This window comes from Struthio camelus, chromosome 22, assembly GCF_040807025.1.
Source record: "Struthio camelus isolate bStrCam1 chromosome 22, bStrCam1.hap1, whole genome shotgun sequence".
NCBI classification, from domain to species: Eukaryota; Metazoa; Chordata; class Aves; order Struthioniformes; family Struthionidae; genus Struthio; species Struthio camelus.
Genome location: NC_090963.1, coordinates 4,862,275 through 4,886,213, shown reverse-complemented (window position 1 = coordinate 4,886,213; position 23,939 = coordinate 4,862,275). Strand labels below are relative to the sequence as shown.

General features: G+C 43.6%; 1 protein-coding gene across 1 annotated transcript in view; it reads left to right on the top strand.

The window, feature by feature from the left end:
- Positions 1 to 647: 647 nt before the first annotated feature.
- Positions 648 to 23,939, top strand: part of CLMP (CXADR like membrane protein) — a 48,691-nt gene continuing 25,399 nt past the window's right edge. The window contains exon 1 of the mRNA XM_009674059.2: positions 648 to 1,092. Coding sequence (XP_009672354.1) covers positions 945 to 1,092 — 148 coding nt within the window. The 5' untranslated portion in view covers positions 648 to 944. The remainder of the gene's footprint in view (positions 1,093 to 23,939) is intronic.

Here is a 23,939-nt window from a genome sequence, read left to right as displayed (position 1 = left end):
GTTCAGTTCAACACACCTGTAGATGGTCAAAGCCATCTTATAAACTCTGCTCCCTACCACAATTGATCCTTCTTATGGTAACTGAGAGGTTTGTCTTCATGGCAATGGAGGGCTGCAAAGGCCGCTTTGTGGCTGGCTTAAAACTACTCGGAATGTGTCCATATGAGTTGCATCCATAGCAGTCACTACATGTAGATATACCGGGTTTGTTTGATTTTGCCCTTTCTCTAGTCAGTGAATCACAGATAAAATCAAAGATGAAGTTTATTTTTTGGTTTTTTTCTTTTGTAGGAACTCAGAGACCTAGTCACAAAAGGAAAAATGAAGACAACTGAAAATGTCTTCCAGTAAGGCTGAAGAGTACAATTTTGCAGCTTACTAGCTATAAATGACAATAAACTCGCATCCCTACATTATCTTTATCACTTGGAAAAGCATGTGTGCACTTTCCAAGCATCTGTCTCTAGCCCTTGAGTGATGAGTCCGATTTTTTTATGCTGAGTCTTTACTGCCTCCGAACTTAACTGTTTTGACACTAGAGAAAGCGGCTTGTTTTCCTCCAAAGGTTTAAAAAAGTATATGTGTATTTTTCCTGTTAGGAGTTAGCACTACCTCACCCACATGACTGGTCTTTGCTGTTAATCCCAGCTGATGGTAGGGAGGGGCTCTTCTGGGAGGCAGCCATGTGGTGAACGTTGAGCACAGTGTTTTTTCCCCCCCTCCTTCTCTCCTTTTCTTTTCAGACATGCGAAATTGTTCTATGCCGCTGTAGATGCGAACTCCTTGCTGCACTGCCTCTGTCTCTTCTCTTCCAGAAACTCAAGGGCCTGAATTAGCAGCTGCAGAGATCTAAGAGATCTCACTGAATCTGGATGGAATATGGACAGGGAGATGAATAGCCAAAGGAAAGAAACAGTGAAGTTGGTTATTTTTCTGGCACATGGATGCAATTACACTCGGCGCATTCCAGAGGCGTTCCTCTGAATTCTGTGCAGGTCTGCCTGCCGTTCCTGGGAGAAAGAACGAAAAAGGGAGGAAAAGTCCCTCTCTTGCCTGGAGACGGAATGTCTGCACTTTCTATCTTCTTTTTAGGTAGGTCTGCTCTTGTTGGCTTTCTCATTTTGCGTTAATCAAACTTCTGTGTGCCCTCTCTGCACAACAAAATCATTTATGGTGAGGTAAAGAAAGGGGTTTGCAAAGAAAAAACTTAGGCAAAACTCTCATTTCAGTGCTGCTTAGGTTTATTGTTGATGCTTGTCTTGTTTCAATTATTAGCAGGTTGACCAGAGGTATTTAAAAAACTAGATTCCTTTTTTAGAAGTAGTGGTTAAATGTGCTCCTTTTGGAGTGTGTGCTTTTGATTTTTAAAAAGGGCAGCGCTTTTAAGTGATGAATTAGTGGGGGACTTCAAACTCATTGGCAAAAGAAGGTGAACAAAATGTCTTTGTTCCAGGCATAGTGTCAAATTTGTTCAACTGTTTTGCTTTGCTCAGGCAGTTAACATTCTGATTTTAAAATAAAAAGGGGTTATTGTTTCCAATAGATGCCTCAGATTAGAAACAGATGTGCTGAAGTGCAAGAGGGAGGAGGTTGGGGGGAAAAGGATGGGGAAAAAGAAGGGAGATGAAGGGAACGAACAAATGGAAGGGGGGAGGTAAAAAGGGGGAAGCGGGCTGCTGGAAGAAGGACAAGAAAAGAGGTGACGGAATAGGAGGAGAAGAGGAGTGGAGAGCAGGAAAGAAGACAAGAAAGAAAGAGGATAGCACAGGCAGGAGTGAAGGGAGAGCCGTTTGTTAAATCCATGGCCCCTAGAGAAAAGGGTTTGCAGCCCTGAGGTCTTGGAGGAGGCTTGCCTACAAGACTGACTCGGAAGCAGCCTGGGTTGCTGCATCTCCAGAGGCACTGTAATGTGATGAGTGAGCTTCTGTCTCTGTTCTGCTCACCAGATCACACTGACAGGCAGACTGCTTTGAGAAATCTGTTTTGGTAAGGTAGTGGCTGTGATTCCTGGTTCCTCCTGTTCCCTGAGAACCTGAGGGCATCTGTGAGTGGGGGGTCAGGTCTTTTATTCCCTGGGGAGAGTTGAGCCCCTCAAGGTGATGGGGTGGCCACAAGCAGTAGAAATAAAGGTTTCAGATGGGATGCTTGGAAGAGATGCTGCAGGGGATAGTCCTGCCTGTTAATTCTCACAAGTATGAAACAGACTAGCCACGTTGTTAGGTGTCCAAAAGACAAGGAGACATCTGTAGAGCTACTGAATATATTGCAGAGAAAGGGTTTTGCTCCAGGGACTGCTGTTAGCATAAGTTTCCTCTGCAGCAATGTGTGAGGGAGCTTGGACGTGCTGCAGGTTCTGCAGGGGGAGCGCGGGCAGCACCTTGTCCCCTCTGCGTGTTTGCCTTGACAATGTATCTCAGTATGGTCAAGATACTTAAAGACTCCAGCAGCTAGGAGGTTAGGGCCAAGCTGGGTTCCTGGAAGACATATCTGGGGTGAGTCTGTCCCACAGAAACGACCACAAAAGTAGCTCTGCAGAAACTGAGGAACTAGGGAAGGTAGCTTACCTTAGTGAAGAAGAGGAACGGCAACTGCGGTCTTCCATCCACCCAACCTTCTTGAGTTGATGACTTGTCTCAGGGAGGCCAAACAATGGAATGCAGCAAATGGAATAAGCTCTCATCGCAAGGAAAGCACTTGTGGCTGTAACGTACAGCTCATGACTAGTGCTGCTTTTATCCGGGAAACACAATAAGCTTTTATAATCATTCTCATTTCTTTGGCATCTGGGATTCTCCATAATGCTAGTAATGCATATATCCAAAGCAAAAGAAATGAATCCTGTGCTGAACCCATGAACTGAGTTTCTCGGCCTCAGCAGAACACAAGTTGTCACAGCGCAGGTGAGGGGCAGGGGGTGAAATGGCTTTCCGAAGCTCCCAGCAGAACCCGGAATGTTTTCTCTCTTGGCACCACACTGTAGCCATGGAACTGCCCTTTCTCTTGCTCACTTTGTACCTGCCTTGTCAACAGACAGCTCTAGTGTTTCTGCTCTGAGAGTCGGTCTCATTCACAGATATTAAAAGGACTCTCTAGTTGAGTGTTGTGGTCCCTGTTCCTGGATTGTGCCTGAGAGAGAGCCAAGAGACTAGAGTGCCTCATTTGCTAGTAGCTTCTTCACAGGAAAATGGTGTAAAAGTGCCAGTGGCTGCTTGCTTTTCTTGCTTGTTAAGCAAGACTAGCATGAAATAGGCTTTGGAGAAGCTGAGCAAAGCTGAGGGGGTGTGTAGCCTGTTTGGGTTTTCCATTGCTGCTAAACATGTTTATAGCGTGGCTAACATCCAGTCCTTGCCCTGGCGAGGTGAACAGTGTAAAAGACGAGTCAACAGCTGCTTGAGGAGATGAGAAACAGAAGCCAGTTAGCTCTAAGGAGAGTTTTAAAATGAGACAAGATGAAAGACTTTCCTAAGTGTGGGCAAGAGCATGACCATGCTTACTTCTGTTGCAAAGGCTGGGTGAATGACGCAGAAAGGAGTGAGGAGTGGGAGGTAATACATGGTAATATGTATGCCTGTGTGTAAACACTTGTGACAGCAGTTCTTCTGAGTCCCCAGCTGGTCAAAACTTTGTTTCAAACTGCTTATGTAGCAAACTGCACTCCCAAAAATCAGAATGGAAATTTCCATAGGAAATACCAGATTCTTCACTTTTGGGGTGGGGAAACTTTTGCATGGAGAACGAGTTCCTCAGCCAGTAACAGCTAGCAGATATTTTTATTTACATATGTGTTTTGCCTAATTGATTTAAAATGTCAGCTGCTAGGATTCTCCTTTGTCTTCTTCCACCTCCCCCATCAATTTTGTATTTTTTAATGAGCCTGCTGTTAAAGAAAATTCGTTGTCCTGTAAGCAAATATTTTCACATGGGTATAACTTGTATGCCTGGCTTTCTCACTTGTATTGCTCATTTTTCTGAACTTATTGCCAAATGCATGAGCTTTGACAGTCTTCAGAAACGGATGGACTTGGATACAAAGGGTTATAAGATGTGCCAAACCAAATCAGCCATCCAGCTTTCTGGTTTCCTGGTATTGAAACTGAACCCTTTCCCTCACCCTGTGTTAGGGGCTGCTTACCACAATACCTGAACTGCTCAAATCTTATTTAATCTGAAGTGCGGGCAGCTACTTACCTGCAGACAAGTTTTCACTTGGAGGAACAGAGAAGAGTGTTTTCGTTCCTCAGTTAACCTCACAGCTCCATCAGTAAGCGCAAAGTCTCCGTGGTCCCTCTAAATCTGAGGGGCCAGTGGGAGGTAAAGAAGTCTGCCCACTGAGATCAAGAGCAGATGCATTGGGAGCCAAGTCTGAACCACTGCTGTATGTGGACTCTTTGGGGAGCGACAGCAGTAGGGCATAGTGGCTTTGGGGAATCTGTATTGAGGTTGCTGGATGCAAAAGTACCTGTGGCTCTGTCCGACTTGCTTGTTTAGTCTCTTATGATAGTCTGATAAAGATGTGCTCAGTGTGAGAATCTGTATTATACATGGCAATATTCCTAGAGGGGATGCAGCTGTAGCAGCAAAGCTACCTTTCACTACTCATGTAGCTGAGCTCTGCCCTCTAAGCTCTGAGATCAAGGACTCTCTTACAGTGCTGTCCCAAGGGTGTATAGTTACTGCATTGAACACCAAGACTCTGCCTCACTGTGCAGGGAAAAGGTTATGGTGCAAATCCCTCTAGTGCCTGTTGGCATGAGCAATTGGGTCTGACAGCATGCATTTGCCTAGGTATTCACCAGAAAGCTAGCTTGAAAAACTCCTGTAATGATATGGAAGCTGCTCTGCAGCATTCAGCAGTGGCAGGTCAGCCTGGGGCTGTGCTGGTATACTGACTCTTGGACGTCTGAGACGGGGCTTCACTCCCGCTTTAAGAGCGCGGGCAGCCTGCACTCTGCTCCATCACATCTCCCTGAGATCGTTCTCTTTAAGAAAAACTTCCAACACCACATTCCAGCAAAGCTAAGCCTAAGAGTGACTGCGATATTGCAAGAACCTTCGTTCCTGCTCCTAGTGAGGTTACTGGGAAATTTCTCATTGATTTTTAACAGAACGCTTGTGTCTGGAAACTGAGAAGAAGAGAAAGGGGGGGCTGTTCTAAGCAGTCTGAAAAGTAAGCTGGTGGACCTCATGTTCCTGCTGATTTTTTCCAGGTACTTCCCAAATTGCTTAGAGGCTATTATCAGTGTCTATGACACTCACTATCTCCTGGTTCTTTCAAGGCTCCTTCTCTGTTGGCTTAGCCTGTTTGTTTCATGATATGTTTTGATTAGAAGCTTGGTGGGGCAAGAAGAAACAGTCCCATGTTTATACAGCACTTAACAAAAACAGTCTTGGCCTGGGACTAGACTAGACAAAAAGAACAAATCTGTAGCTGTGGAGAGGGTTTTTGCAGAGGATTGCTGTGGGCTTTTTACCTTTCCTTTTAGTCTTTGCCATATGAAGGAGTGCGGATAACTACTGTTGGGGTATTTAGCTCAAAATAAGACTGTTCTCCCAAGGAGAACAAATCTCTCCAAGATTTGTTCTCTCTTCAAATTGTTTGTAGTTGTAATATCTCACTTCTGGCAGGAGAACCCCCGAAGGGCTCAGCAAAAACACCAAGTGGATGTAAGAATTGGTCCATTAGTCCATAGTGTGAGTTCACTTCTATGATGGAGCAAGCAGCTCTTTGGTAGTATGCTCCTCTACAAGAACGCCTAAAGAAAGAGTGAAGAAAAGCAGTGTATTTATCTGATGTTCTGGAGAAATTCAAAGCAGCAAGACATAATTAAGTAGCCTGCTATCTGGCAGGGTATTGGGGTTAACACTTGAGTCTGACTAACATTCTTTTCAAGTCAGAGATGGTTTGCATTGAATATTTTCCATCAAGACACTTGACAAGTGTCTATTTTCCTCTAATGGAATTTTGTAAATATGAGCAGTGTGGGTTTTTAATGTTTAAAAGAAAAAAAACTGGGTTTGTAGTTTGAGGGGTAATTTTTCATTCTTCTTCCTTTTTCCATTTTACCGAGAGGGAGGAGCAGGAGAAAACTGTAGCCTTACAAAAGTGAGGAAAAGTAGCATGTTGAGGTTTAAGAGCTGAAATACTGAAAATGAGTTTTCATCGTTTGGAGTTAAAGGAACTTTTTTGAATTTCCCATGGAAAACTGGTGTTTTTTTTCCATTGTGCCTTTACTGGACCTTGTCTCCTCCATATAGAATTGGTGGTCTGTTTGTGGGGTTGTGTGGCCCACTTCAGAAGGACGTTTTGTGCAACAGCAGCAGCACAGGCTTCCCAGAAATGCTTGTCATTGCACAACTGGCTTGGAGATATCCTGATGTTTATCCTCAGGATCACAACAAATGCCCCTGTTTTCCTCAAGGCAAATACAGGGCTTTATAAGGAACTTAACAGGTTTGCCATCTGGGATTTGTTTGAGTTTTTAGGAAGTGCCTGAAAATAAACGTAAACAGTCACTCTGACAAAGCCTCGTGTGTATTTCTGAAAATCAGATTTGTGTGTGATGCTAAACGATTGCGAGTGTCTAGTACCCAGTGAAGAGGGGTGTTGCTAGCTGCTTTCTGTACCTTTTCACTTCAGTTGTTTCTGCAGCTTCAGTGAGATCACAACTTTAAATTTAGTCTTCTGTGTTAGCTTAGGTGGGAGCCATTGTGTGTATGTTGCACATCAATGTACGTCTATAATCTATTTTATACATAGAGAAAGCTCAGATCTTGAGCGTACAGAATTGCATGTCTTGCATGCACCATATTACGAAACAGGCTACTCTGGATGCAGTGGGAACTTGGCAATGCCCTGTCTAAAAGATGAATAGGTCTTCTTTTTTCTAAATGTTTTTTTCATCTGTTTTTAGAAATGGTTAGTTTACAGAAGTAGCCCAGCAAAAAGCCAAGGGTGAAGTTAGGTCACTGGGGGGGGGGGGGGGGGGGCGGCTGTGAATAGATACTTGAAGGACAAAATAATGAAGGATGCAGAAACGGTGAGAGAAAGAAGCACAACAACAGAAAAAGTGCAAAGTGATGGAAAGTCAGGTCAACAGAAGCAAGGAAGATGCAATACTTGGCATCTTGTTCATCTGTTACACTCTCCTCTGCCTTCCATCTGGCTCTCCAGTATTACTGAGAGGGATGAGAAGGGAACGGAGCTCTCTACTAAGCGTGCTTCTGCCAGTCAGGGAATGCGACCCTGCCTAAAATATGTTTCCCATTTGGACAGAATACAGAGCTTGTACTGCAGTAGTGGCTGGGAGCTTGAGCAATGGGTTGACACCCCAAAATAAAAATGATCTTTTCCCCCAAGAGTGCAGTCTGTTCTGGACAGAAAGCAGCTGAGGTATATTAGGAGAATGGGTACTGCCCTGCCTCAGCAAAGCCTCATTGCTAGGTTTTCTCAAGCCACTTTATTTGCTGATGCCTCAGTTTCTCCATGTGACAAATTAGGGAGAGTCACCTTTTCTTTGTGATAAGCTGTCAAGAGGGGTGAGCAATTGTAAAATGCGTTGAAGGTGATGAGTATGACGGGAGAAGATCTTGAAACAAGTCCTGTCCTCACCTGTTCCCTCATCTTCTCTCAGAAAGAGGCAGTTATAAAAAGCATATGTTCTAACTCAGCGTTTGTCTTAATGGGCCAGACCCGCATTCGTGATGTCAGAATTGCTGTTCTACAAGAATCGATATACATTAAAGAGTGTACTCGCAGCCTGGCTTTTTTACTCCCCTGTAGCTGACATCCCACTCCTGTGGCTGCACAATGAGTACAGAGCCTTAATGTGTGCCTTGTTCCTGAGTTTGACTAGGTAGAAGGGCTGAAGTTCAGATTAGTGCCTGCAGTTTAATTGCCTTTGGTGGGAAAAGGTCAGTGAAAATTTTGTGGTGCTTGCAATATGCATTGGCAGAAGGGAGGCTGCTCTCTTGGAAACGAGTCTCTTGAAATGGAGCGTGCACGGTTAGAGGCAACTGATGACAGTGGCCGCAGACTGCATTTGGTCTCCCATAATACTGCACTGCTGTGACTTCTGTAGCATCCCTTGTGACAAGTATCATATGGCATTTTTATCAATCTCTGGATAATTCATTTAATCTTGCAGTGGCATTGGTCAGAGAAGTATATAAAGCTTATTTTGGAGGAGATGAAGGCAAAGGTGCGTGCCTGCTCCCTTGTGATAAGGTAGTGCTCTTTCTGCATGTGTAGAACCCTAGCAGCTCTCACTCAAAGCCATTTCCTGTGGTGTTTTGCTCTAACATGTCCTGGGGTACAGGCAGAAGTAGTGATGGTAAGATCAGCTGAATTAGTTAGCCAGAACTTGATAAAGTTGAGGTCCTTGAGCTGTCACCAGGAGGGATGACTGCTAAGGAGAGATGGGAAGGTTTGACTTGATTTTTTACTTGCCAGTAAAATGATGGTCAAAAAATAATCTGATAATGGGCTCTATAGCACAAATGGGCTGAGAAACCTGCTCGTGATGTGACTCAGTGTTACCGGAAGAGTCCTCACAGAAAATTGAACTGCATGTTTTTAGTCTCTGAATGACTTTGCTTTGGGAAAAATCCATTTTCTTGTCTAGCATATACCTGTAGAGTGATCATTTATAGGAAGAGCCGTTTGCTGTGTTAAGGTGCCTGGTGGGACAGAACCTGGAAGCCAGGTGCCATAAATGACAGACTGGACTCCCACACTCTGGGCCGTTCTTTTCCATGATCTTTAGGGCAGACATGCAAATATTCCCCTTGGCTAAAGGATGTGCATCTGCATTTATTCAAAATATAGCTGCTCCTTGTAAACTGTTGCTGGGATCGGGGACATAACTGTGCAACAATAAGCACTGTCAGTGGAAATACCCCTCAGATTCTTTTTTAGAGGTAAATGATAGGCTTTGCTGGAGTATCTGAAGGTAAAGCTTCAAGTAACAGGTCAGGGAAGCATTAGGGACTGGTTAATGTAAGGGGCTGGGAATCTGGATTCAATTCCCTCCTTTGTTTTGGATCTTGCCAAGCCATGTAGGTCCCTCTACCTTCTCTCCCCCCCCCCCCCCCCAACTAGCTTGTGCTTTTCACCATCCTTAACTACTTCAGCTTTAGGCCCTTTTGGGTAGAGATTGTCTTTCCCTATATGCCTGAACAGCCTTTACTGCAAACTGGGGATGGTAAAAGGCCTTTCCAGACCTGGAGTACAAAAATAAAATGAGTGACTGTGTTCCCTTCCCCCCTTGTGCCTCAGTAAAAACATCAGGAAGAGGTGGTTTTCCAGTACTCGGAATATTTATGAGATGTGTGTTGGCTGAGTCTCATAGCTCAGACTGCTAGGCTATTTTTTTGCATTTTAAAACCTTGATAAAATTTTAAAGGCCACAGAAATCTTTAATATAGGGATGAGCTTTATATGGAGGATAGGGCTGCAAAGCATGGGGAAATGGTGGGCTGTGTTAATGTGTGTGTGCAGGCAGGGATGTCTTTCGTGTAATACAGCAAGCCTTAAATACTGAGCTAAAACAGTCAGGCCCTTTTTTGTTTTTAAAAAAAAAAAAAATTACAGGGTTTTCAACCTTGAAGGCAAATTACTTTGTGATTTCATTGTTTAAATTTAGGTTTTGTTTTGCGGGGGGATCGTTAGACTTGAAGCAAAAGCCTTATAGCCCAGGGACTGTCACTTCTGATTACTTCCAGTGACACTTCCAATTATTTCCAATCACAATTCCAGGGACAAGAGGAAAAAGGAGCCACATTCTCCAGCATCAGGGTTTTTTCTGAACAAAGGACCATTTATCAGACCTCTGCGGAAAAGGAGGTACCTGAGCCAGTTTCGGGGCTCTCTTATGCTAGGTAATTCCAGAACTACTCTGCTGAAGTGAGACTTAAGGCCAGTGTCTGGCAGAGTGCTGGGAATCCTGTGGTGGATCCTGACTTGTTAAGGAATTTAAGGAAATTGCTTGGTTTTCCCCAGGCATTAACTGGCATGAGGACTCATTTCAGTGCAGCACCATGCAGCTTCAGTGAATGCCTGTTACATGCTCTGTGGGTCTTGCATGAAGTTATGAGTGTGCAAAAATACTGTTCATGGAGAGTGAGCAGCTTTGTGCTCAAAATGGGAAACAAGTCTCTGCTCATGAAACTCGGCTGACTTTATGGTAACTGTGATAGTGAAGAATTTGGCCCAGAGTGTTTTATCCAAGGGTAGGCCAGGAGCTGTGAGCTATTTCCTTCAGAAAGCCCCCTGGTACTGAAAGGCTGGAGGAGGTGGGGGGAACGACTGATGAAATAAAACTTCTTCAGGGCTTGAGCCTTCAGGCAGAGGTCAGCTCTGCTTTTTCCGATGGCAGTGTCAGGCAATGGCTGACTCCAACTGTATTGCGGCTTGGATTTGGAAGAGTATCTGTATCTCTGAAGTTCAGAATCTTGATGCCGGATCAGTGACTTAGCGTTATCTTTGTTCCGAGGCCTCCAAAACCTTGCTGAGGATGAGCTCTGAAGTTTGGTGTTATCTGTTTGTCTGGAGTAGGCCTGTTCCACAGCAGTGCCCCTTGCTTCTGTGACTGAGGAGCCACTTGCATGAGAGCTCAGTGCTGTTCCCCTAGGAGTCTCAGCGTTTCACATAAGGATCTGTTTGAGTGAAGCCATCCAGTCTGGGTGGCTGTTTCTGCAGTACTGCTTTGTCTTGCTCTACTGTGGTCTGTGCTGTGGGCAAAACCCATCTTTATTTCCATTGTTTCAAGCTCTTGCTTGGAGACGAGAGGAGACTTCAATAGAACTATGCTTTGTCATATTAACAAATGCTATAAGTTTTCTGATTTCTCTTCCAAATGCAGATTGTAAGTAATTCAGAGGATTGTCTGGTCAAAGCAGTGTTCAGGATGTCTAGATTCCGTTCTTGGTTTTGCCAGTGACTCAGTGATGTAAGTAATTCCAGGCTCCGTTTTTAAGTGCCTGTTAGTTTTGAGCGTCTATTTCAAGCGGTGAACTTGTGTAATAAAGGACCAGTACTTCTGAAAAATGTAACTCCAGGGCTTCATGAACTTGACTGCGTCAGACCAACAATATGGATGAGTCTGGGGCCCTTTGAGTGTCTCAAGTCTTGAGATGCGTTTAAAAATTTTGGTTTCAACTACTGTGTGCCTCAGCTGCTCCTCTTGAAAATAAGTAAGAGCAGTCACAAATGTAGTAACCCTTCTGCAGACATGGTGCTGTGAAAGTGCAAAGTAATAGCCTGTTAAGGTGTGCCAGGTACTAGTTTGGGGGAAGACGATGCTGCAGATCTGAGTCCTCCCGTTACTGCTGCTCTGGCAAATGCATCCTAGTGTTATTTGGCTTTCAGAGTTCCTTCCGTTTGGCCCAAAGCTGCCCCTGAAGCAAATGGAAGAATTGTGCGCTGTTAGTTAATTCAGATCTGCTATGGCTTGGTACAAGGAAAGCTGAAAACTCTGAAGTTGTTTGTTCTGGAGCTAATAATCCTGTGTTGCACAATATTTTGTCCTCTAAATACTTGAGCTCCCATTTTTTTCCTTTTCAGTAATGCCCTGGGCCCATTGCTTCTGTTGTGGGATACCAACAAATGAGACCCACCAGTAAGCAAGGGCATTGGATGCAGTGGAGGCTGCAGTTTTTTCTCTAGTGTGCCTTTTCAAGTTGTCGGCGTCTTTGGGTTCCCCCCCCCCCCATATTCTCTTGACTCTTGTGAAAGCACCGCAAGAGAGAAGGAAAGCCAAAACCAAAACATGAATGGAACAAATTGAGGAGTTATTGCACCAGACAGAAGTATTCAGAATGATGGTTTCTGGGTTAAAAGTGCGCTGAGGCAGGGACTGTTTCCTTGCCTGTTTGCACAGCCCCTGCAGCACTGCAGACTTGAAAGCTGATGTAGTAGTCCAGGCAATATTAAACCTAGTTTTATTCCTGCTTGCTGTCAGAACAAGCCAGGCACCAGCTTAGCATCTACTCCTATGAAGCACAGGCAAGGTGTTTCTAGAGCATAAACTCATGCAATGACTATGCTGGGAAAAGGAGTGTCTAAGGTATTCAGACAGTGTCTGAGCTATTAGATGAGGTGCTGAGGATACTTGCTTTTCATGAGCTTATGTGAATTGGGTATGTTCTGGCCTGAACAAAAAGCACTCTGCTAGCAAACTTGTTATACTTTGCTGAAGGTTCTTACCACTGACCAGTCCTACAGCGTAGTTAGGAAGATGCAGGGACTTGTCAGCATCTCTGGATCACAGCATATGAAGCCACAGGAGAGAGAGACGGAAATCTATCTTACAGGCATATCTGAGAAAGCCTTGATATCCTGGTATACACACAGAGAAATTTTCAAGCAGCTTTGTGGGAAGAAATCTCATCAGAGATGGAGCACAAGGAAATCAAAGTTTCCAAAGGACCTGTATGTGGGCCTTTCTGAAAGCAGCATGGTACCAGGGCGTTTTCAAAGATCTTTTAGTTATTTTTAATCAGTCCTTTCTCATTGAAAGAGTTGGGCTTTTTCTTGATTTATTTAACTATAGTTCTTTGGGGCTTTTGAGTATGTTCTTGCTTTAGTTTTCGCAGCTCCTGGAACAGTTTGTATACAAAAGCTTTTTTAAAAGGAGTTGAAATGAATGTTGCCTAGGTTCATGTTTTTTCCTCTCCTCGTTGTTTCCTCTCCTTCTACTTAGAAATATCTTTAGGTGTAAAGATGGGGAGAGGAGTTGATAAGATTCATGCATGTGGAAGGGTTTGTTTAACTGGCCAGTTAAACAAATTACGCAAGATGCCGATATTGTCCGTATGCCTTATTAGCGCTTCTCTTGAGAGCTCCTGAAGACATGGTCTGTTCAGTTGCTTTTACTGACTGTAGCTCAAATAAAGCAGGCCATTTGTTCTTTGTCTCCAGAAAACGATGCACTGATAAAATTCACATGCCTGCTTTGTTTTACTGAATATAATAGTGGTAAATGGCACACCCTACCCTAGCTCAGAAATATTTAAAGTGGACAACCGACGTTTGCTACAGGTGACTTGTTATAGCTGAAATAATTATATTGGGCACTTTCCATGCACTTTAAAAGCTGTCACTTAATGGAGACAGTGCTGGGCAGAGGCAAGTCCCTTATTTTCGAAGCCCCTGCCATTCCTGAGTAGGAGAATCCCTTGAATGCAAACTTTTATCACTTTGCAATGCCATGTGACATGTGTAAGATCTGTGCCCCTTCCTGGCAAGGCAGAATCCTTCAGCTATAGTCCCCTCTCGCTTCCATCACTGCAACTCTGCCAGCAGTGGCGAGGAGGAGGATAAAAATGAGTGCAACAAGGTCTGTGGGTTGCTGAGCTTTCTTTTGTAATAGGGATGGCCTCTTTGTTCCAAGATGTTTATAATTCTCAGTGCTAAGGGATCCTGGTTCATGACCAAAGTCAAGGTGCTGCTGCAGGCCAAATAGTTGGGAAGATGATGCTTTTTCTCATTTATCTAAACATTTCTGTATTGCAAAAGGTCTTTAATATTTTTTTCCCCCTCTGAGGTAGTACAAAGCCAGACAGATCAGACTAGAAGCACTGGGATCTGTGCTGCTCCTGGCTGTCCTCCCACTTAGAGCACAACTGCATCCTCTCACGTACCATGTGGTGCAGGATTGTATGCAGCATGCTTGGCTTCTGGCTATAGGCTTCCTTAGATCCTGTCTTCCAAGTTGTTTTCTCAATAATTCTTACTCTGTTGCCATGTTGCATGGAAAAACTAGCCTCCTCAGAAAAAATAGCAACCTATTCAATAGCTGCTGACTTTCCTCATTCCAGTGAGTCTTGCTTTGGGTAGGCTGATTTTCTTTAACTCTGTATGCATGTCTTGTGGTTTTGTTTCATGTATCTTTGGGGTCTGGGATATTTAATGCAGGTGTGTGACATGCTAGAATTCCAGCAACATCATGGTGTGTGGTGGGAAATCTCTCCGCACTGGAAGCACCTGACTTCTGGAGTCAGTCTTGAGTAACAGTAACATCTAGCCCTTGGAAGAAGGGGAATGAGCTTCCTGTTTCTGCTAAGGGTGGAGCTTATTCCTGGAGGAACTGGCACTACTTTCCTTCCTTGCTGCTGATGTAAGTGTTTGGCGGTGGTTTTTGGTGATCTGGTACGAGTGGAACAAAAAACACTAAAATAGCAAATGCATTCTTTTTTATTCCTGCAGCTTCTGTGTGGAATAAAAACTGAGCCTGCTTAATCATCTCTTTTAAAAGATGACACTTGGCATCCTTTCAGTATGGGTCTGCTTGGCAGAGATTTGGGACATTCTTAGCTTTTAGAGTTTATCCAAGCCTCTTCACCCCTTCATGCCTTAGCGTGCCAGCCCAGTTACTAACAATTCCCTCATAACGCTGGGCCTGCCCAGCAAAACCCTTTGGTCTCCGTGTAGGAGAGAATCTGTATGATCTCACTGTTACCCCTTGATTTGTAATAAGCCTTTATATAATTGGAGAGTGCTGTCAAGGGTTTGACTTGCTCTCATTGGGTAAGGTCTCTAGCCAGGGTAAGAATCAGCCTGAACTATAGGAGGAGGAGAATGTAGTGTAGCTATGTGTTTCTGATCTTGAGGGAAGAGTGCTGCTTGCTGCCTTAAATCATTCTAGGATTTATTCTGTGTCAATGCTGTCAGTGCCAATAATGCTCAGCCAAAAGAGGCCATCCTGCCCTACCAAGAGGAGGACTCGCTGAGGAATCCCCTTCAGCGAGGATGTGGCAAGTAGACTGATAATGTGAAAAGACAAGGAAAATATCCTGAGCCAACACGCATAAGATTAGGACTTGATTATGATGCAGAATTTAAAAGCGGAAGAAAAATCTCCTGCTACAGGGAGCTAGTTGAGACCTACAGTGGGCAGCATTTATTGCCAAACCATGCATTATTACAATACTTGAGCAGGTAATGATTATACATGCTTTATAAACGCCTGCCATCAGTTATGTTCATACTGTGCAGACAGGAAGACTCCAAGTAGATGAATGTTATTTTAGACATTTTAAATAGTCACTGTTCACATGTTCTCTATATCCACTTCTAATTCAAAGAAAAGAGTACCTAATATATGAACAAGAAAAATGTGTTAGCGGTTGTGACAAGTTAAGGTTTTGGAACAGTAGACTTGCATTAGTCCTGAGGTGTGCCACGTATGTGGGGACAGTCTGGCCTTATGGGTGGAGCAGCGTACAGAGGCTGAGAGGTGCTCTGTTTGTTATCCAGCTTCCTGTCTCTTCCGGATGATGGTGGGCAAGACTTTCTGTGAGTCTCAGGTGGAGAGGCTGACTTCCTGTGTATAGCAGTGTGACTGATGCATGGAAAATGGTGCAGAAAACTGGGCAGTATCTATTGCAGGTGAGATGGAGCTGTCTGCAGGCAGAATAAAAGATGGGGAGGCAAGAATCTGCAATTCTATTTCCCCTTCAGTGGTGACTGGAATTAATTATATATATAAAATACTGGAATTAAAACTTTGTGATCTCTTCCCATTGATATTGTTCAAATTCTGTTGTTCCCTAACTTGCCCTCATTTCAACCATAATCCTAGCATGTTGTGTACAAGTACTTTCTGAGCCTTCGTGTCTTGGACCAGATATTTCCATTTTTATAGATCTATTACAGTGTGGTTGACAATAGTCAGAGAAGACAATGCAAAGTATTGATAGGTAGTTTCATTATGTTATCAACCCTCCCTTTCTAAAGAGCTTGTAGCTGCTATCTGTTGTCATTTTTAATTCATCCCCCTGCATCGTAACTGTAGGCTCTGTTTGACAGAGCCAGCTCTTTCCTTACGTTTTGGGAAGAATCTGAAATCTTCAGGAGTCACAGAAGACCTGACTTCAGTTCTTTATAAATGTTGTAGGGAATACTCAGCCATACTTCCTAAGAGAGGACATGCCTGAATCCTGTCTCCTGTGTTTAGAATAAACAGGATCCAGACATTTTAATCCAAAAGGAAAATATTCTTTTGAGGATAAACAGCCTGAATAAAACATTTCTGAGTAAAACCCCTGACAATTTCTCTCTCTCCACACCATCTCCCCAAATAGCTTCCATACTGAAGGAAGCCAGAGCCAGCTGGCTGTCAAGTTAAGGGGCTGCATGAGAGTAAGAGAACTGGCCTCATCACAAACCAGACTAAGTTTACCCGATACCCTGGTATGCCTGCTCCGATCGTGCTGGTACTGTAATCATCCCAAATGAGCCTTGAGGATCAATCAGGACTGTGCACGTTTTATTTACTGAGCTTATGTTAGGCAGACAACATACTCTTGGTTTCGTTACTAGATGTTAACGAGGGCCAGACGTGGAGGCTTGTGTGGTCTGGGGCCAATGAACTGCTGTTATCTCCAGGATGGGTCGTTTTATTTCGTCTTTTCCCTCCCACCCTACTAGGCAAACATTATGAAGTATTTGCAGTGTTGCAAAGCTGCAAAATAGTTTTTCCATTTGCTGAGCTCCTGGGGCTGAAGCCACACAGAAATCGGAGGCTGAGAGGGTGAACTTAGACTTGAAACTGGGGGAGAATGGGTGTATAGCTAATGTCACTCCAGCAGATAAGGCAAGGAAAGAGTGAATAGGCATGTTAATTGCCAGTGTGAGATTCATGCGCTTAAGCTGTTTCCAGACATAATGCCAGCATCTAATAAGCATGCCTTAAAGAACAGGAGGCACTGTTTGAGTTAGAATACCCAGTTTGCCTGACAGCTTGTTTCCAGTAATTGTCAGGAGCTGATGCTGAAGGGGAAAAAGTACAAGAAGGAAGTAAAAATAAGAAGGGTTCTTATCTGGCCAGTTGTTTTCAGGTGTTTGCAAGTCAGTATTTTAGGGACTTCTAGAAGTTTAGGTTTAATTGATGCCCTTGAGCTCATCCTGCAGAACACTTGAGGTTTCTAGAGCATCACAGCTGCTTTGGAGCTGCACATGGTACTCTATGGAGAGAGCTCGTGGCACTGAACTGCAGTGCCTTCTGTGCCTCTCGGAGGGCCTGGCTGCACTTATTTGATAACTGCACATGCTCTGTTCTGTCTGAGTCTCTACTTTATTCCCTTCCCCACCGGCTGCTCTGTACCACCAGTGTGTTTGGAATGGAGGAATCGTCTCTAGTATAAGACGTGACCTAAGAGACTTGGCTCCCCTTGGCGACCTTGGGATAGTGTCGTAATCTAAAATGAGTGACTACCTAAATCTTGCAAGATGCTGTCTGTACCCGCAACAGAGGGGTCCAGTGGATTCCTCGGCACTATTCATATGCCTCTAATAGTACAGGTATGTGCCAGTTAGACCTGTGGCTAGTGGGTATAGTGAAACAGTCGCAGTGATGTGCCTTTAAAAAGCCCTTAAGGTATACCTCAAAGGCATGGGAACTTGAGGGAGAAAATGTAGGTACTAGTTGCCGTGAGAAATATGGAGATAAAGGAACGTCTGCAGACAATTATGCACATTTACATGAAGTTCCTTAGCCACGTGTCATCTGGTAACAGCAAATGACAAATGTACTCATGTAGCCATGCATTCTTTGTCCCACAGGTTTGTCATAGTTGTTCATGCCCTGGATTCAGTTCTCTGTGTGCTGTCACAATTGCATCAGGCCCTGTCTGACAGATGCCTTGGAAAGTCTACCAAAACCCCAACTTAAAAGTATTTCATTTTCTTAACATGAATTCATCGTGTGAGTCAGACTCCTTCTGCCTGAAAGCAAGCAAGGAAGTAAGAAGGTCAGAATTACTGGACCAAATCAGACTGACAGTTGATCTAAACCACTGTTTCACTCTAACGTAGTCCAGCATCAGATGCAGGTGTGGAAGGAAACCTGTAACTGACAGCTGTGGAAAAGCATGCTTGTGAGGGAAGTTTACTGCTGAACTTGGGCAGTTAGGGGAAAACTAGCTATTTTTGTATTTCGGACAAAAATATTAACTTTGGTTCTGAGCCTTTTAACTGTCTCTAATGTCTTCCTGAATACAGGTTCAGCCTTTTAAATCTATCCTCTTGTTGCTAGATGCTCCATTTTGTAATGCACATCCCTAGCAAAGGGAGAAGACCCATTTTGCTCAATCTTTAGTGTCACAAAACTAGGTGCTTACCATCCTGCCTTCTCTCTGAAGGGGAGTAGCCACTGATGCTGGTTTCAGAAACAGAAATAGTCCTGCCTTGTGAGGGATGCAACTTTTCCAGAAGGGAAAGATGGACATGTGTTATTTCAAGGACTGCACAACTCTTTCATTTTTACTGTTTCCAGTTTATGGAAAGGGCCAAGGTATCGGCTTTTTGCCACTATTGAAGATGTACCTCTGTATTATCAGCCCACTGACTGCAGGTCTTCCTTCTGATGGGTTTTTAGGTGCATGGCAAAAACTACAGGCACAGAAAAATAGGGGAGGCTATTTGGCACGTATAACCCTCTGGCATTAGGGACACATCCAGCTTGCTATGGAAAAGAGGAATGATGGAGATTACAGATCTCTGTAAGGGATGTTTCAGTGTCAGCCTACTGAGATTTCAGAGGGAAACGTTTGGGCATGAATATCTGAGCATGAATAAAAGCTATGGACAGTGACTGAGTGTATAGGTCAGCTGAACTTCAATGGATCTGATGTAGCAGAGAAGATGCAATTAGAGGATCTCAGAATGATAACAGTTAAAATGAAGCTGGAGGACCTGTTGTGGAATTGGTTTTTAGCTTTGACTGAGTTTCATACAGGAGGTGTTGTGAAGACTTCACTTTTTGGATATCCCTGCAGCCTTGCAGCCATGCTGTTTGTCCTGCTTGTTCCAAGACAGCAGAAATGCATAAACAAGTGAAGTGTGGCGTTTTGTTCAGGAGCTTGTGCCTGGAGAGAGTCTTGGTCAGGGTAAAGGTCCTTGCATTAAACCACTGGCACAAGACTGCTTTTTCAGCTTGTTGAAACAACGCAGCCAAGCAGCATTTAGCTTGAGGAAGGAATGTGAACTGTTTAAGACTGGGAGATGACTCTGGGCTGTGCTGGCTGTCAGATATATACAGAGCTTTGTCAGAATGCGCTCTTGGCTCAGCATCTTGGCATCTCTGTATGTTCCACCTGATTACCATTTATAGTAAATGTTGTGTGATGTGCGCCAATGTGTCCAGGCCAACACAAGCACAAGGATGATATGATGGACACCTCCCCAGGTCAAGAGGCAGGATGCTATGATTGATCCCCTGAAAAGAGGGAGAGGATTAAACACAACTCACTGTTATATAAATCTCCCCCCACCCAGTTCTGAATGAGCCCTGGATCCTAATATCACCTGACAGCTAGGCCTGGTTCATGATAAACCTCTCCCCTCCCAGATGGAGCCAGAGATCAGGACAGCCCCTGCTCCCAGGGAGGCACAGGAAGCAACAGGACTTGAGTAGGACGAATGCACATAGGGCTGACGAACTGCTGTTGCCTTGTGTTTTCACGAGACAATAACTCCAAACTCTGTTGTGGCCCTCTATTTTTTTTTTTTTTTAAGTAGCAGAAGTAATTAGATGTTTGTTTTTGAGGACTCTTGAATTAAACATCTTTTCTCAGAGGGCTTTGTGGTCTAACAGATCGGCCAAATAAGAGCTGGTAGCTAGAAGCTGAACAAATACAGAATGGAAAGTAAGATTCAAGGAATTAACAGTAAGGTTAATGCACCACTGAATCATCATGCAGAGTGGAGCAAGTAGGACTCTTTCTTGGAAAGACACTAATTGAACAATGAGCTGTTAAACTGTATGTGAAGGTGATGGTGACGTTCTCCGTGGTCTCTGCTGTGCTGAAAAGTAGATTGGATCATCAACGCTGTTCTACTCTGACTCTTAAAAAAAAAAAAAAAGAAAAAGAAAAGAAAAACCTATTAATCATGCTGCCTTTCATTCTTATAATGTATGATGTCCCTTTGAATTTGTGCTACAGACTTAACATTTGCCTGGTTTAAGTTCTGAGGTGAAACCGGTAGTTCCGCAGAGCTGCGTAGTGCTTTACCATTCAGAAGTGGCAACAAGTGCAAATGTGGGTAGATAACTATATCAATGATGAGTGTAGAGCATGTCAGTTCTTCTTAGAGTCTAGAAAAGACTTTTGCTGACAAACTGTTCTATAAGCACAACCCTTCTGAGTACAGAACTCAATTGTGTAATTGGCTTGGGTTTGTTGAAAGCTTTCTTTTTGTCCTTCGTTACTGTTGGCAATAGTACTTCTCCTGCAGGACTAGCAGTCTTCCCAGATCTGAGGCACACATCTCCCTTACCTCCAGCCAGGGTGCTTTGCTGCAGACCTTACTGAGCCAGAAGAACTTGTCAAAGAATGTCATGAGCCTGATTTAAAAACAACACACACACACACAAAAACAATCCTAGGAAAATACTGCCAAGCTAGCTATGTGTTTCTTTCAGTTTTTTCTTTTAAGACCTTAGTTACAAAGCCTTTGCTCAGAATATGGCTTTGAGTAGTACGAAGTCTTGCTAAATCTTGCCGCTTTCTTTAGAAAGCGCAGATCCTCAACAGTTAACTTGCTCTAAATGCTACTGCTATTGTTACCACAAAACTCTAGATCGTTTTGAGTGCAAAATGGGCAGGAATAAAATTAACATAGTTGAGAAAATACCACATAGAGACATTAGTTTTTTAGGATCACCAACAACTGAAGCAAAACAAAGACGGCCTAACACAAGAAAAGCCACAGTCAGCTTGTGTCTGTGCAGCTTGGTTTATTTATGCAAAAATGTTTTTCCTACGCTCCCCTTCCACTCAGTTTAATTGCCCGTATGCATCAGTGCTCTGCTAAGCATAAAAAAATACTTGCCTTGCTACATGCGCTGTTTGATCTGTTCCATTCTCACAGAAATATGTTGCTTTTTCTTTGATCAGTTTATCAAGCCCTACAGTGTCGGTTTCTACAGCTATCAGTAGCCAATGCCGTGCTTAGAAATGTATGTTTTCATTTTTCTTCCTTCAGTTTGTTCTTCTGTTTTGCAAATATCCTGTTTCTTATCCAAGGTTCTTATTGGAACAGAGGGCCTGACTCATCCTCAGATCTTCTGTAATTTATTCCAAAGATAGGGACAAAGCTTCCCTCATTTTTTGTTTTGAGAAACCTCATGGTGTTTGAGGCTTTGTGCACCTCTCCAGCTATTTTTTTTTTTTTAGAAACTTGCTTAGCACACAGAAGTTCATGTACCAATCTTTCCTGTTTATGGCTACAATTTTTTTCAGACTGAATCAATTCTTTAAACAATTGTTCTTTCTAACCCTATATAGGAGCTATCTGAATGTTGCGGCAATAGAGGAGCCTGCTTTTAACTGCTTTCCGGAGGAGCAACAAGCAAGTACTATGCATATATATAGAGTATTTAGGTGTGGCTGCCTAGCACTTTGCAGCCTGTGAGTAACCCGGTTCCTATTCCTTTACCCTGTATCTGCTCTTCTAGTACTGTCTTTTTGTACCTGTTTTGTACCGTTTTTCATTTTCTTCCTATTTTCCTCAAATCTGCTCCTTAGTCTCTACTAAGGCACGTATAAAACAAGAGGAATTTGAATCCAAGTACAGGCTTTCAAGCTTCAACAACATCTGGATGGATTAGACATTACTTTTCACACTTCTGTAGCTTTCCAAAAATCTTTAGCTGTTCAGTTTCTCCCCAGCCACTTCATAATTCCTCTTGGAGATGTTAAATCTCACAAGTCCCCTCCTCGGGGCTTCTGCATTGGTCTCAACCCACCTGTTGTCTTTTTCGTACACAAATGTTAAGATATCCAGAATCGGGAGTCTCTCATTTTCTGCTGATGCAGCATCAAAACAAAACAGATCATTGTCTGAGACTTGATCTTAATGTAAATAATATCAAGTCTTAACACAGAACATCTTCCGTTAGCCAAATCATCTCGGTAGTCAGGAAAGTAAATGTAGAAGCCGTTCCTTACTAAGGAGCGATTTGACCCTAAACACACAAGCCTCAGATGTGCTGCTCTGTTTTTCAACTGCTTAGACCTCTGAAATAGTCAGGTTTTACCACATCAAGAGCCTTACACTTGCAGGGAGGCACCAGGCTGGTACTTGCGTTCATATCATGCTTATTTTTCTTGATTTGATCTTGAAAGTTCTTTGGGGGAATCTCTTATCAGCTGTAAACTGTGGCTGCACTTGTAAATAAGAAGCAGTGACATTAAAAGTAATTGACATTAAAATGTTGTGACATTAAAATTAATCATGTTTGATGGATGCTAGAGACTGAATCCACAAGGCTCCCGGGTTCATGTTTTAGCAAGTTTTGACATTCTCCCCCTCAGTTTCTGCAGCTGTTACATAACAGATTTCCCCACCCGCTGGTTTCTGAGGCCTTGCGCGGGGAGGTGGAGAGAGGGGACTCTGATTCAGGAGGGATTTTCTTTGAAATTGCAGCAAAAGTTTGGGGTGAAAAATCATCAGTCCAAACTGCTGGATTCTTTGCTGAATGACCTTAGAATAAGGCGAAGGGTGTCTGGGGTGTGGAGCTCCTTGCTGTTTTGCTAGTAATGTCATAGTTTCTTATCGTCATGCTCTTGGTGTATGGCAGCTTTTTTGGGAGACCGTAGAAAGCGCTACAGGAAACGTGCATATGTTTCATAAACCAGAATGATCAAAATAATGGACATTGTCTACATTTTTACCTGCATGTTGTGCATCTAAATAGCCCTTAAGATTTTGGGTTTTGACTCCAATCACAGCACAAACTGCCTTGTCATTGGGCATTACACTTCTTCCATGCTGAAGTGGGATCTGGGTTGGCTGAAGCACAGACCGCGGTCCTTTCTCTTAGCTCTGTTACAACAGCAATATCAACAGAGTCGCAATGGAGACAGATGGTAGTGGCAACACCTTGACGTTTGCGATGATCTGAATTTACTGCCTAGCTTTGGGACCCCATCTTCTTATACCTTTAATGCTGCAGAGTACTGGCCTTTATACTTCCTTTTATGATGCAGAAGATGTAAGGTTCTGGCTCTCTTATCAACTCTTTTGGCAGCTTGGGGTGAAAGGGCTTAGTGTCAGCCTCTCAAAATCAATGCAGAACTCGAGACTAATTGGTCTCCTAATCAGCGGCATAAGGCCAAAGATGAAAGGGACCACTGGGAAGTTTGCAGAAGAACTGATGAAGTTCTGGAGTGCTTGTTCCCTGTGCTATGGCAGTTTGAGGCAGAAGCCTTGCAAAACCCTGTCTGCCCTTGCCATATGAATAGGAATTGTTGTTGCCTTTTTTAGTAATGAGAAATAGTTAGTTTTCCTAACAATTGTGCAAGATTCAGTAGGAAACACTGTCTGTTGCCAAGTCTGCTCGTGTGGCACTAGTACTAAGTGGGGGGAAAAAACGGACTGTTTTTCTTTAGGTCCTGCAGTTTCTCTGCAGGTCCTGCTGCAGGGGATGTGGTATAACATGAGACCTGTATAGCCACGTTCCTTAGCAGCAGCTGGGAATACAGTATCAGGAATGGCTGATGGCAGGTACCATTCCTGTTTCCTTTGTGAAGCAAGTGTCAGGTGGAAATCATAGTTGGTTCATCTATGGCTAAGCTTACCCAGACAAGATGCTCCCTCTAGGCAGGGAGCGAGAGGGGGAGATGCGACACTTCTTGTTTTCGGTATAACATTTTCCCACTTCCTTTTTTGGCAACATGAGGCTGAAGGGGCCTCAGAAAAACGAAATGATGCTTTGGGCAAAAAGCCAGCCACCTCCTCGCAGCTTGAGCTCTGCGCTGGCTTCACTTTCTGTCCTATTTGGAAACTAGAAGAAGTAATGAGCTGACGTGAGCTAACTTCTCCCTTCGGATTGTGCAGTCTGCAGAGGGTGCCACTTGTGTGGGGATAAAGTCAGCACAATAGGCAGACTTCTTCCACGGTGCTGAGTGGCAATTTGAATGAGAGATTCGGTATCCCT